At 52.5% G+C, this 13,636-nt stretch overlaps 5 protein-coding genes across 5 annotated transcripts; 2 read left to right on the top strand and 3 right to left on the bottom strand.

Moving 5' to 3' along the window:
- Positions 1–93: 93 nt before the first annotated feature.
- BO80DRAFT_421490 (mRNA-binding ribosome synthesis protein NOC2) lies at positions 94–2,725 on the bottom strand. Its single transcript, XM_025718616.1, has one exon. It carries the CDS (start codon positions 2,591–2,593, stop codon positions 221–223), a length of 2,373 nt encoding a protein of 790 aa, XP_025579780.1. The 5' UTR covers positions 2,594–2,725; the 3' UTR covers positions 94–220.
- Positions 2,726–2,827: 102 nt separating this feature from the next.
- Positions 2,828–3,672, top strand: BO80DRAFT_345382 (ESCRT-I subunit protein VPS28; the record flags this gene model as incomplete). The annotated part of the gene is made up of 3 exons (XM_025715322.1): positions 2,828–2,917; positions 2,973–3,209; positions 3,265–3,672. 3 exons carry the CDS (start codon positions 2,828–2,830, stop codon positions 3,670–3,672), a joined length of 735 nt encoding a protein of 244 aa, XP_025579779.1.
- A 359-nt stretch (positions 3,673–4,031) lies between these two features.
- Positions 4,032–5,371, top strand: BO80DRAFT_421488 (S-adenosylmethionine-dependent methyltransferase). Its single transcript, XM_025718615.1, has one exon. It carries the CDS (start codon positions 4,470–4,472, stop codon positions 5,229–5,231), a length of 762 nt encoding a protein of 253 aa, XP_025579778.1. The 5' UTR covers positions 4,032–4,469; the 3' UTR covers positions 5,232–5,371.
- Positions 5,372–6,874: 1,503 nt separating this feature from the next.
- Positions 6,875–8,637, bottom strand: BO80DRAFT_441035 (alpha/beta-hydrolase; the record flags this gene model as incomplete). Its single annotated transcript, XM_025721163.1, has 4 exons — positions 6,875–7,078; positions 7,148–7,257; positions 7,319–8,218; positions 8,280–8,637. 4 exons carry the CDS (start codon positions 8,635–8,637, stop codon positions 6,875–6,877), a joined length of 1,572 nt encoding a protein of 523 aa, XP_025579777.1.
- A 1,865-nt stretch (positions 8,638–10,502) lies between these two features.
- BO80DRAFT_136988 (ATP-binding protein) lies at positions 10,503–13,362 on the bottom strand. Its single transcript, XM_025713643.1, has 4 exons — positions 13,030–13,362; positions 11,531–12,958; positions 10,627–11,480; positions 10,503–10,572 (listed from the first exon to the last, which is right to left on the bottom strand). The coding sequence occupies exons 1-4, from the start codon at positions 13,067–13,069 to the stop codon at positions 10,522–10,524; spliced, it is 2,373 nt and encodes a 790-aa protein (XP_025579776.1). The 5' UTR covers positions 13,070–13,362; the 3' UTR covers positions 10,503–10,521.
- Positions 13,363–13,636: the final 274 nt, after the last annotated feature.

Below are 13,636 nucleotides of genomic sequence, written 5' to 3'. Positions count from 1 at the left end.
TATGTATGGAGATAGAATGGAACGTTGCACTTTTATTGTTTTTCCCTGTTATGTGAAACCATCATTATACACTACTGTATTGGATCGACTCGTACCGATTCTAACTTTTGTATTGACACCAAAAACCCAGATAATGCGTATCCCAGATAGCTACAACTGATATCAAATATAGAGTATAACAATAACATGAAAAAAAGGATGTATTACATGGATGGACAGCTTAATCCTCCTCTTCTTCAAACTCAAGCTCGTCCTCGTCTTCATCCTCCTCTTCCTCTTCTTCCTCTTCCTCATCCTCATCCTCACCACCTTCGCTGTCATCATCGGAACCCTCTACTTCCTCGTCATCGTCATCACTGTCATCATTCTCACTAATCACATCATCCATCACAGCATCGTTATCCTCCTCCTTCTCCTGGGCTCTCCGCTTCTCTTCCTCCCGTCGACTCTCCTCCAGGAGGGCAGCCTTCTCCTCGCGCAACTTCCGCTGGGACTTGACGAACGCGCCCAACGGCGTCGTCTCCCAGTCGACATCCTTCAGGAAGGTGTCCACCTCGGCGCGATTCCGCGGCGTATAAGAAACAGTTAACCGGCGTTCCTCGATCCAGCGGGCATTAGCCTCGACCTTCTGCACCAGGAGCAGGATCATCTGGTTGATCTTGGTGTTCTTGTTGCCGCCGGAGCGGGAGCTGACTTGCTTGAGCCAGCGCTTGAGCGAGACGATGATGGGGACGGAGAGTTCGGGGAAGGCGATGTGCTTGGTCCAGAGGACGAAGAACTCGGAGAGGAGCTCGGCGACTTGTTCGCCGACGCCGTCTTGGTAGACCCGGGAGCGGAGGTAGGATTTCGGGGCGCGGATGGTCGTGTTGAAGTCGAGTTGCTTCAGGGTGCTGGACTTGGGGGGCTTGCGCATCTCGGCCAGGTTGAGGACTTCGACGAGGATGGAGGCCAGGGGGATGTAGGTGCCGGTGGCGCGGGAGAGGCGGAGGAGGGAGCGGGTGAGCTGGAAGCGCAGGGGGAAGTACTGGGCGGTGGGGATGAGGCGCATCGCGCCGATGGTGATCTGCACGACGGGGTAGATGAGGGGGCGCATGGCGGATTGCTTGCCGGCCTTGGCTTCGACGAGGCCGTCGCAGTGTTGGGAGAGGACGCGGGACCAGAAGTCGAGGGAGTGCACGTATTGCCAGTTGTAGACGGTCTTGTAGGATTCCTTGGACGTGTTGGTGATGCTGCTCCGGAGGTGCATGGCGAGCTGGCGGATGAAGTTGAATCCGGTGGTGTAGGAAACGTTCTGGTCGACGCCCCAGAGCTCGGCCGCGGAGTTCTTCATCAGGTTCACACCGGGCAGGGTGTGAACGGTCGTGTTCCGGCTACCCTTGACGACACCCTCGTAGGAGGCCTTGAGGACGGTCTCTTTCAGGCCGGCATCGCCGATGACCATGAGGCGGCGGAGGAGAAGGAAGGCAGTGATACGGGTGGCTTCGGTGGTCGCGACATCCGCCCAGATAGCGACGACGGTCTTGATGAGGACCTTGAGTAGCTTTCTGAACTGCAGGAGGTAAGGAAGCATGGGCTCGATAGAGGAGAGGGTAAGCTTCAGGGTCTGTTCGTCGGTCAGGTTGGTGAGCAGCTCGTGGACCGACGATGTGTGCGACTTGATGAGAGGTGTGAGGGTCTTGAACTTCTTCGAATCCAGCGACACCTTAACCTTGCCGGAGGCGGACTCCTTGACGGGGAGGTGGTGGTTGAGAACCCGAGGGACGTTTCCGAGGGCTGTAACAAGGACCTGGTGGTACACATCGGGGTCTGAGATCGAGTACTTCTGCTCGTCGTCCGCGTCGTTGATGTGGGCGGCGGCGCGGAAAGCCAGGACGGTCTGTCGCATCGCGCGGATCGAATGTTGCTCTTCCATCAACTTCTGCCACTTCTTCACCATCGCAATGGTGAGGGTGTCTGCCGTCTCCTCCTCTTCCTCTTCCTCCTTAGCAGCCTTCTTTTTCTTCTTCTTCGCCGGACCCTCCTCTTCCTCTCCCTCACTCAGCTCGTCCACTTCCGCGAGATCTCCGTGGTCATCGAAGTCGAGCAGTTCAGCGTCGTTCTCTTTGAGGTATTTGTAGAATTCGGGATCCTTCTCCTTCAATGCCTCGAGCTGGCCCTTGTGTGCTTCGAACGCATCGGCGTCACTGGACTGGGAGGCCGCATCGTCATCGCTAGCAACGTCCTCCTCAGCGCTGGAGGCTGCAGAAGCCTCCTCCTCGTCCTTCTGCTCATCGGAGCGCTTGCGCTTGCCAATCTTGGGTGTGACATCCTTCTTCCGAGCCTTCTTGCTCAAGTCCGCGGCGGAATCGGCAATATCGAACCCGCCCGCGAAGAAATCGTCGACGTTCATTTCGGCAAAGGCATTCTGCTTCTTGACCTGCTCGGGGCTCTCCTCGGTGGCTCCCTCACGTTCCGCACGGTTTTTGGCATTTTCGGCCTTACGCTTATCCTTGAGGTGGTTGCGCTGTTTCACCTTGGCAAAGGCATTGCGACGTTCGAGAACGTCCTTGAGGTGCTTCTTCTCGAACTTCTTGGTGGATTTCTTCTGACCCATTGTGCCCGAAAATATACCCTAACCGGCAGCGCGGACAGGATCAATCGTGTAAAAAAAAAGGGGATGAAGGACCACGACGACAGTCGAGTGTATCGGAGATCCGCCCAAGAAAAATCTGGAGAGGAAAAAAACATCCGGCGGCAGAACCGGGCGGTGAGCGGGGTCCGGTCAGGGCGACCGCCTTTTCCCCTCTCGCGGGCGGCGCCTCTGCCAGTCTTTCCCCTCATCACCGTCATGTATGCCCAGCGCCCGTTATCCTATGCCCCGACGCCGTACAGCTATACCCCTAATCCCGCGTTGGCGGCGTCTATCAATCTCGATGAGGTGAGTCTGTGTTGCCGGGGTGGGTTGCTGGCCCGGTGGTTGACTGTTGCGGCAGGAAGTGAAACTAGCCTCCAGCTCGGCGGAGCGGGACCTCTACGAGTCGTTGGCTGAGATCTACGGCATCATTGTCACCTTGGATGGTCTCGAAAAGGCGTATATCAAAGATGTGGTCACAGAGGCAGAGTACACGGAAACATGCACGCGACTCTTGAAGCAGTACAAGTCCAGCCTGGGTGACGACACCGTTGCGAATGAGTTTGTCGATCTAGAGACCTTCAAACGCACCTGGGGGGTGAGTATCACTTCTGTCTATTTGGCAGCGAAGCTGACTGTTAGCTTTTGTATAGCTGGAATGTCCCCGTGCCACCGAACGTCTCCGCATCGGTCTCCCCGCAACAGTCGAACAGGCTTCCCATAGCACACCCGCCGCGAACATGGCTCTGGCAGCAGCAGGCCCTGCAGGAGGGGCGTCGGGCAGTCTGATCCTAACGGCGACCGAAAACTTTATCACCTTCCTGGATGCGCTGAAGCTGAACATGGTCTCAAAGGATGCACTGCACCCACTCCTGTCGGAAGTGATCCAGTCCGTCAATAAAGTGACGGATGTTGATTTCGAGAACCGGGGCAAGATCATACAGTGGCTAATTGCCTTGAATCAAATGCGTGCAACCGAGGAGCTCAGTGAAGACCAGGCCCGGGAGTTGGCGTTTGACATTGAACAAGCATACCTGGGATTCAAGGCCACGTTGGGTTGAGCCTGTCTTACCGGAGTGGATTTCTGGGGTTGGGAATTGGTTCCTGGAGTTTGGAGTTCGATACCAAGCCAAATTAGCTGCATTGTTCTAGAACGTTACTTGTTCGTCGTTTGCCTCAATGCTGAATTGCCATCTCTTATCTACCTTCGGGTGTTCCTTTGGGCCGCCGCGGATCGGATCCGCGGGACAACCCACGCCAGCCTTTCCTCTTTGGGCTATCCCGACTTTTTTTTTGCTGCCCTGCATCCAAGATCCCCCAATCTTATTTCGCCACAGAGACGGCGAATATAAGAAAGAGGATCCGATTCCCGTTGTCTAATTAGGCCTACAATCACCGTAGTCGGACTAATCACCACCCTCAGACGTGTTCACCATGATAAGCGCCGATCTCGACGAGCCTCTCCACGGTACGTTTTGCCCTCGGCTGCCCCTGACAGATCGGAGCGATAATGGACTGATAAGCCTGGATCAGTGTTCGATCTCCCCCAGGTCCATACCAAACCCTCCGGCACCGAACTCATCCAAGCCCTGGAGTTGCTAACCGTCAAACCACGGAGCTTCGGGCCCGTTGCCCACGAGGCGGCGGGGAAGAGCCGAACGGTCCAGCCGGCCGGAGTGGCCCGATATTTAACCTCGATCATCGCCAGCCCGCTCTCATGGCTGGATACTGACGAGCTCCGGGAGGCTGTCTGGGACGCCGCTGCAGCCCGCCTCAGTGAGCGTTCCGGTCGAACCGGTATGCAGAAGACATATCTCCGTAGTTCATTGTACCTTTGTTGGCGATTTCCGCATCTAACATGGTGTTTGACATAGCCATGCCCGCCATGTCCCGGGTCTTCTCCATCCCCACCTCTGGGGACGAAGAGTTCACACTGACCCTACACGAACCATCCTTAACAGCCGACAACCTGGGCATGAAGACCTGGGTCTCATCATACCTCCTCTCCCGACGTCTGCACAAGCTCCTCGAGACCACTCCCAACCTCGTCCCCTCCGCATCCACCACCCCGAAACTCCACCCGGATAAAACCCTCCGTGCGCTCGAACTCGGCGCCGGTACTGGCCTGGTTGGCCTTTCCTTCGCTGCACTACGCGGGAAATCGGCAACGATCCATCTCACCGACCTCCCAGACATCGTCCCGAACCTGGCACATAACGCAGCCCTGAACGTCGAACTTCTGAACCGAACAGGCGGGGCCGTCACTACCGGAGTCCTCGATTGGTCCGTAACCCCCGAGCCGCTGCCCACAGCCGAGGAACAATACGACCTCATCCTCGCTGCTGATCCATTATACTCGCCCAATCACCCGAAGTGGCTGGTCGACACGATCACGCCCTGGCTCAGCCGGGGGCTTGATGCACGGGTCGTGCTGGAGATGCCTCTGCGCGATGCATACCTGCCCCAGGTGCAGGAGCTCCGCGAGCGAATGGGACAGCTCGGGCTGGCGGTGGTGGACGAGGGCGAGGAGATCGGATACGATGATTGGGAGTCGGCCGATGGGCGCGCGCTCGAGGTGAGGTGCTGGTGGTCCGTCTGGGGATGGAGCGAGAAGCTCTAGGAAGGAGCGATTACTGGTATATATGATGCACGACGTCACGAAGGGAAACGAGCCACGATGATAGAGTCTAGAAGTAGACTAGATAGGCCCTAGCCTGATAGTGAGGGTTAGATTAGAGCAATAGATCATCATAGAACGCATGCATGTCTCACGATGATTTAATCCCGCATTTACAACCTCGCCATAAACGTCGGCTCCCGGCGTCCTTGTGTCACTCAGATCCGTGTCACGAACGGATCTTGAAGCACTGGTCAAGGCCTGTGTTACCCCGGATCATCCGATCTGAATACTGTCACATGCCTCGGAGTAGTAGGATTAAATCCGTGCTAATGGTGAGGTTCACATACAATCTCAAAGTCGCCTCAGAGGAGCTCATCAGCAAAGATGTTAAGATTGAGAGGAAGCTCCAAGTGACACCAAGGCCGTGAAACATGTGATCTGTTTAGGCAACAAGCCCGCAGTGCTTCACTTCACTCGTCCTCCTGGAAACCCATACGGATACCTCAGTCCGATCACACTGTTAAAGAACCACTCTGATGAGGACTGCTGACCGTGGCCAATTATCCGCTACTCACAAGTTCCTACAGCGAGAACTGATCCCTTTCTTAAGGGCGCGTACAGCCGAACTGCCCTGTTACTAGCAGCTTGCAACTCCCTGCTGATATTGTCAAATGCTCCTGGCGCAGAATGCCAGCCCAGAATCAATCAATAAGAGTAGCCCGGAAGTGTACTCCGGACATATGGCTAAGAAAAAATCAGTAGAACATGTTCTCCAAATGATCTGCTCGAGCAGGAGGCAGAACTAGAACATGCCGCCAGAACTGACAAGGTGACTGTTGTCAAAGCTCTACTGTTGAAATAGCTCTCACCGAAAGCCTGGGAAGCCTTGATCTGATATCTTGACACGGCCATGGCTCTATGGGTGAGTACTTGTTACAACATGAATTGACCCTGAATGTCTGGATAAAGACCGTTGGTCTGCGCTGTTATTAAAACATGGTCGGTCGCCCGTTACCATCCGTCTGCTCTAGCGATCTACCCATACTTCTTCCTGATGTTTTCAGACCAAGTCTGATCACCTGAGTATCTTGCAAGTATTGTAATCCTCCCATGAATAGATCCACAGAGCCTGAAACCTCCCTTCAACCACCATAGTCCATACTACCAGAACTCAGAAGATCAATCTATGTATAGACAAGAACCACTCGGCACTTGCACTGCACGCCACGCCAAAACGCACTAAAATAGCGCTTCCGCTTAGTCACCGCACCAGATTCCCCACAGTGATCCGGGCAAAGACTAGGCTAGATCGCGAGCCCTAAATGGGGGAAGAGAGGGTCTTGTACTTTGCGGGATGGGACGCGTGGATGGGAGCTTGGCGACTTGGCAGGGAGGGGTTGTATGATGGGGTTGAGTCTGGGTTGGGTATTTGCTGTCAGATGGTGTTGGTTTAGTTGCTACTAATATTGTGCTTTAGGTACAGATCTAGATCGTGATTGAGTTTCTATGGCATATGAGATGGGATGAGATATCTAGTTTAGATGTAGTCATCCCATGATACTATCCTATGTGCTAAGTACTAATACAAGTAACTGCAATGACGAACAGACACCCACGCCCTAACAGCCGCTACAGATCTCCATTCAGTACCACAAAGCCTTATTCCAGAACAAGCTTCTGGCGTTGGCCAAATCATCCTGGGTGAGGTACATGGTATTGTTGAAGACCAGCTGGGTGGCCGCGTAAGAACCGTTCATGTACTTGGGCCAGTAGAGCTTGTCATTGGCCCACTTGGTGTTGGGGTTGCCGGTGAGGACGAAGGACAGGAAGTATTTTTGCATCTTGCGCTGTGGTGTTGCGTGTTTGTTAGTATGGAGGTGGGTGTTGTAGTTATTTTGGGGAAGCGGGACACGTACGGCAACTGTGGAGTCGACGGATGAGCTGGTGGTGATGGCTACGCCGGCACCGGAGGAGCTGGAGCTGGAGCTGCTGCTGCTGGAGGATGAGAGGGTGTAGGTGGAGTACCCTAGTTTGGTTTGCTTGTGAGTAGGTTGGTTGTATGGGAGTGATGGGGGATAATATCCTACAGTAGTAGCTCTGGTCGGTGCCGTGAGTAGCCTTTTCGAGGGCAACCATGGCGTTCCAGGTGTTGTTGCCGAGGGCTTCGGTGAGGGCAAAGTCGTGGGCTGTCAGGTCGAAGGATTGTCTCATGTCTGCGAAGCGGAGAGCCGCGCTGGTGTAGTCTGAGGCTGGGTAGAGCTTCAGAGCTTCCTGGATGGCGTTGTCGGTGATGGAGGGGAAGAAGATTCGGAGGTTGGTGATAATGTCGCTCTCTGAAGAGATGGTCGTCTCGCCCTCGTCAGTTCCGGTATTGGCCTCGTGCTGCTCGTGGGAGATGACGACGGGACCGGAGAAGTTGAAGTGCTTCTGGTACAGCTGGGCCTCGTAAGTGTCGGCAACAAAGTCACCATCAACACGAGGCTGGAACTGGTAGTCATAGTCATCGTAGACATCATTGGCAGCATCAGTTAAGTTGGTGAAGGGAACACTACGCATACAGGACAGGTCTCCGCCGGAGCAGCCAACGGCAGCCGAAACGTTCTGGTAGAAGGCCTCGCCGTGCTCATGGCCGGCACCAGGGACGAAGCCGGGGGACATTATGTAGGCGCGACTGAAGAGCTGCTCGGCATGACCTCCGTAACGGGTCATCTGGAACAGGGGCATGGAGCCACCGGCAGAGAACCCGACGGCAGTGATCTCATCGGGGTTACCACCGAATTCGCTGATATACTTGTGCACCCACTTGAAGGCATGCTCGACATCGTAGAGGGCAGCGTTGGGGGTACCACCCTGGTGGACGAAGGAAGGACCGTTGGTCAGGCCGGTGAAACCGAGACGGTAGTTGGGAGCAACGAAGACGAAGTCCTTGGATAGGTCAAACAGACCCTCCGGGGTGTTCTGAGACTTGGAGCCGGCGGTGAAAACACCTATATGATAGACTGGTCAGCTGTTGTCTCGAAAGGAAATGTCAGCTTGGGGACGCCGTACCGCCATATGTCCACAGCATCACGGGCAGATTCCGGCCCTTGGCATTGGCAGGAGCCCAAACGTCCATGTACAAGCAGTCCTCAGTGGAAGCGCAGTCCACATCGGATTCAGCAAGGCTACCATTGTTGATGGTAGTCTCGACAGGAGGCCACTGGGGCTTTGCGAAACGGAGGTCACCAGTGGGCACAGCTGCAAAACGAATGTTCTGGTACTTGTAGTAACCGATGGAGCTGTTTCCTGCAGCCGGTGTCAATGTGCAGTAATCAAGAGTCACGGTGGCTGACTCCGAAGACGAGGTAGCAGTAGGTACTGCTGCAGCTGCAGCTGTGAAGAGCAATGCAACGTTCAAGGAGCGCATGGCTAGAGAGATACCAAGAGAATGGATAATGTAAAGAGAGAATCAAGTTGATGACTCCCAAAGGACGGCCAGGTGCCTTCTTTTATAGCTTTTGGGTCGACCACCCTTGGCGGTTTTGGAAGGAGTTGCGCGAATTGACATCGACGTCGTGGGTCTGCAAGATACGTGAATAGGATGACGTTGGAGGATCCATCCATTTGGTCCTGAACTCTATCACGACTTGGGTCTTCCCTGGCCCCGGTGAGCGGTGCTGTAGTTGCCCGTTGTATTATGCTCGCATCCGTCTTCGAGATCGGATCATGATTGGGTAGAAAGTTATGCGGTGGGCCGATGATATTCAGAACTAGGCGAAAATAGCAGTTAGATAATTAGGCTTAGGAGGCTAGGAGCAATAAATACAGGGCTGACCCACCCGGGCTCCGCATCTCTTCACGATGGTTGGCAATATCTGGAGTAGGCAGCAACCCTGAGCCATGGCACTGGTTCCAGCCCGTCTGCCAAGCACCCAAAAACGCGTTTCACGAGCGATCTCCCCATAGGACGGATAAATCTATATGCGAGGGCGCATGGTCGATCAGGTCATCGAGGGCATTAGCAGATGTACGGAGTCCATGATGCGGAATGTTGAAAGTTGCGTACCACTGAGTAATGTCGGAAGTCCCCAACCACATAGGGGAGACCTTCTGCTAGGGTAGGGATGGTTCCGCTGCATGACCACAAGCCTCACCCCAGGGCCTATATCATCTCCCTGCGAGGTCTCACTTCTTTGCATCTCGATCCTGATGAGGACCCTCCTCGTGCTCCCTATTTACGATTGAAACATCGGAAGCCACTAACCAATTCAAAAACGAGATGGAGCCAACGCACTGGCAATATAGAAACGAAAACTAACCGGCATGGCACTGTTCGAAACCTCCACTTCCAAAAGAGCATGCCTAGATGTCAGTCCATCTGATAAGACGAGGACCCACTGAATGCACTCACCGTACGCAATCCTGTTGAAGAGCAGGATCCACTGTCGTAACGGCAGTCTCAGGCAACAGTGTTAGCTTCGAAATGCTATATAAAGATTACAGTAAAGCAAGAGGCGGGGTTTGACTGTCTGAGAGGAATCTTGCGGTAGTGGTAAAATTGGAAGCAATATTGTAAAAGACGGGCCGGAAGTGCCTCGAGTCTCGTGATCATGAGCACTAGGAAAGAAGAATATGCAGAGAGTTCAAGGTCAGTTCAATCTATGTTGCCCGAGTATCAGCCTTTATTATATACCTTCATAGGACTGCGTAGAATACCCTCAAGCTCATACAGTTTGACACGCTTAGAGCACTCGAATCAGGAAGGATGATATGACCTGGTTGGTAGTAGATTGTGAGGCCGCAGGGGAAGGCCACAAAGCGAAGCGATCAGGTGATCTAAGCTGCCTTCAGAGGTGAAGCCTTAACAGTACTTAAATCATCTAGTGAATGACCGTGGTTTTTTCCCCTTCTGATATTTCCGATCTATCCATGCTCCTCTCGGCCATCAATCCAGTATTCATATAGTTATCATTCTGAAAACTCGGGAAAGGGTATTGAAAGTACTATATTCTTGTATAATGGTTATCGCGCCCAGTCGTCCGACAGCCCGCAGAGTGTATGTGCTAGGAACAGTCTTGCGGTTGTTGCTTTGATAGACAGAAGCGTAACGTCAGACTGACTCTTGTTTCTTACGTAGCTGAGGTGATGGATGGTGATACTATGGAGGTTCAGGAAGAGCGGATTGGAGGACAACAAGGTACTCTGGATAAATGGGACACTTTTGGCTACAATGGTGATCATATCCAGACACATCAAACAGTGATAGCAATCTAAAGCAACATTCCTTCGGAGCAAATTATCCCAGAATAGTCTAAAGAAAAGCAGTTTCAAGATCTGACCCATCCTCATCGTTCCGAGGGTTCTGCATGTTGGTCTCAGCTCAGGGTGCTAGAACCCATTTTCAAGGCGGACATACCTTGGTGGTATCGCGATTGAACAGTGTATTGAATGCTTTTGTATCCTCCTGGGACCGATTCGAGACACTTGGGTGGATATTTCTAAGCGCTTCGGTAAAATGCCTCGGCTTCAGCTGAAGTTTGACCGGGGTTCCCGTTTCATCATTTGTCCGGGAAAGCCCTTCGTCCACAGCAAAATGCAACGCGGCTTCTGCACAGAGTGCCCGCAAGTCTGAGCCGGACAGGCCTTCTGTTTTGCGTGCAAGGTCTCTCAGGCTGACCTGCGGATCCAGGTCCGGTTCCTTGAGGAATATTTGCAGGATCTTGAGCCTTTCTTCTTCGCCTGGAAGCCCGAACACGACATGCTTGGGGAGTCGCCGCAGAAAGGCTTCATCCAGATCGATAGGCCTGTTTGTCGCACAGAGTACAAATGGCGTGTCTTTGCCTGTAGACAAGCCATCCATCTCTTGGAGGAACTGGTTTAGGGCTTTCCGTTCCCATTGTCTATCGTCAGATGATCGACGGTAAAACATGGAGTCAACCTCATCAATGAATAGTATACAAGGGGCTAGTTTTTCTGCCAGCGTAAACGCGGCATGAATGGCCTTCTCTGTTTCTCCTACCCATTTGCTCATTATTCCCGCCGGGCTAATTGATAGCATAGTTGCTTTGGAGTCGTTAGCGACTGCACGGGCTAGATGAGTTTTCCCAGTGCCGGGAGGCCCATAGAGCAAGGCTCCAGTAACCCGAGTGTTCTCGAGAAGTATCGTCGAAGAGCCCTCAAATCGGATTTTAGACATATGGACCAGATGTCTCATGTGATCCTTCACACTCTGCGCCAATATGACATCGTCATAGGTAACGTTTTGCGCTTCTGTCGTGCTATTAGCCTGGGGAAATCCTTCCTGCACGCGAGGCCCTTACCTGAATCGACGACAAATTCACAAAGCCCTAGCTCGTACTCGGTACATTTGTCCCTGATCCTTGCTAGTTTCTCAGAAACGCTAAGCTCATTGGCTTCTAGAAGTTCATCCTTCGGTGGCTCCTCTGCTTTCCTTTTCTTATCATTGGCCCGCATTAAAATCTCGTGCATGTCGCTGGGCTCCAGGGTTCCTTTCATGCAGGCTCGACCAAGAATTTGGTTAGCTATCCGGTCGTAGTTCCCATAAGGTTCTAGAGCTGTTGTGACTAAATGGTCAGGTATATCCATTAGTGTCGCATCGGATAAAAGTTCCGAGGCAAAGCCTCTGGGGAGCCTGTGGCGTGTAGCCTTCTTCAATTTCCTGATCCTGCGTGAAGCCTGAAGATGAGCCCTCTCTGTTCTGCATGCGACCTTTTGTTCTGGCGACATTTTGAACCTAACTTTGAGGGAACTGTCAATGTCCAGCCCAGATTCTATAGCGTAGTGGTTCTCGCTTGCGACAAGCAACACATGTTCATTCTTGTTCCAACGGTCCAAAACAGCATTCTTGAAATTTTTGATGACCTCCTTGGAGATGTCGGAGATTTCACCAGGCTCGCGAAGATGGAGTATAACAGGTGAAACTTGAGTAGAAATCACCTTGTGAGGATTGTGAGGTGATGGGGGCTGCTGAACAGCCTTTGCCCGATGAGCATCTATAATTGCCTTGATTGAACACTGAGTGCGTGAGCACTGGCTAGCTGCAAATTGGTACCTGATCATGCAATCTCTGTCTTCGAGTATGGCGTATGCGGTGTCGCTATTGTGATCACCAGGCTCGTCGAAGTTTTTATCAGAGTCATCAGAGTCATCAGAGTCACAAGGTTTATTTGAACCATCAGGTTCATCTTCTCTCAAGATCTCAACCAGGGAAATTGGTTGCTTGGTTGCATCCTTGCAAACAGGAGCTACTTTTATTGAGCAGCCTTCAAAGCGTTGAGCTGGGTGGTCTTGTTGGTGGAAGTCACGAGCGAGGTTGTACAGTTCCTCAGCTCCAACTGAGATATAGCTTGCACCTATATCTCTCGCTAGGTGCGCGATTATGGCATCGGTGTAGGTAAAGTTACCAGCTTCCACTGCCACAAAAGGTCCCACATCGCATTCCTTCTTGCCAGGCAACAAAGCCTTGCTAAATAGAGCTGCCGCAGCAAGGTCATGAAGCTCCGCGTATTGATCCTCTTGGAATTCAAACTGATCAACGACTTCAGATTGCTTGTCTTTCGCCTCACAGATGCGTCCACCGTTATCAACATGTTTAGAACATCTGTCCTTCCTGCGGAGGGGGCTACTGTTCCTTAGTAGACGTATTCCTGTCCGATCATCCGTCTTGACTTTGACATTTCCCGCCACAAACCAATCGGGAAGATGATATTCATGTTTGCAATGCAGTGCTTGGCAGGGTTAGCTTTGGCAAACCGAGGAAAAATCCTAAAGTATAATACCACTAGGAGAAGTCACTTACCTTTGCTCTCATCGTGCATTGTGGAAGGTGTTGGACTCATTTCCTGAGGAGGTCTCAGGAAGGTATAGAAAGTTGCGGTGGTTAGAAGCTTTTACGACGAAGGACAATAGCCTTAAATAGGATGGACAACCAGGTACTCCATATGGTAGGCCGTTGCTGCCTGTTCTACTCCGTAGGCATATTCAGTATCTGGTGCCTGGAGTTGCAGGAAAGGTCTGGCATAATTGGTGAAAAAAACGATCCCTCGGTCCCTTACCGACGCATCGTATACATACTTATGATGACTCCGGTCATTAAGTACGCCCTCTAGTTATTCACGAATGGGATGAGTCAATGGAATTACTTTTCCATTGCACAACGAAATTAATAGGTCAATGCTTCATTTTCATTTCCCGGGCATTCCAGGTACCTGAGCTCCACATACCTGTGATGGGTAGAGTCATAGCATGACCCCTGCCACTGCTTCGGATCGCAAGTTGGCTTGAAAATTCAGTAATATGAGTGATGTTTGTAGGAGTAGCGCAAAGGCTCAATCCAATACAGTGAATTACGGTTATAGATCTTCATCTTGAAGGCGGAGATATACTGTGAGCGCTTCACCGCAGCG

Source organism: Aspergillus ibericus, assembly GCF_003184845.1.
Source record: "Aspergillus ibericus CBS 121593 unplaced genomic scaffold BO80scaffold_3, whole genome shotgun sequence".
NCBI classification, from domain to species: Eukaryota; Fungi; Ascomycota; class Eurotiomycetes; order Eurotiales; family Aspergillaceae; genus Aspergillus; species Aspergillus ibericus.
The sequence above is the reverse complement of the archived record's forward strand: the minus strand, read 5'-3'. Positions and strand labels throughout refer to the sequence as shown.

Excerpts from the sequence above, each read along its gene's own strand:
- BO80DRAFT_421488 (XM_025718615.1), top strand. The coding sequence starts at position 4,470 with ATGGTGTTTGACATAGCCATGCCCGCCATGTCCCGGGTCTTCTCCATC.
- BO80DRAFT_421490 (XM_025718616.1), bottom strand. The coding sequence starts at position 2,593 with ATGGGTCAGAAGAAATCCACCAAGAAGTTCGAGAAGAAGCACCTCAAG.
- BO80DRAFT_136988 (XM_025713643.1), bottom strand. The coding sequence starts at position 13,069 with ATGAGTCCAACACCTTCCACAATGCACGATGAGAGCAAAG. Across the intron at positions 11,481-11,530 it reads TGAATTTGTCGTCGATTCAG|AAGCGCAAAACGTTACCTAT; the intron begins GTAAGGGCCTCG and ends ATAGCACGACAG. Across the intron at positions 10,573-10,626 it reads TCAATCGCGATACCACCAAG|AACCCTCGGAACGATGAGGA; the intron begins GTATGTCCGCCT and ends ACCAACATGCAG.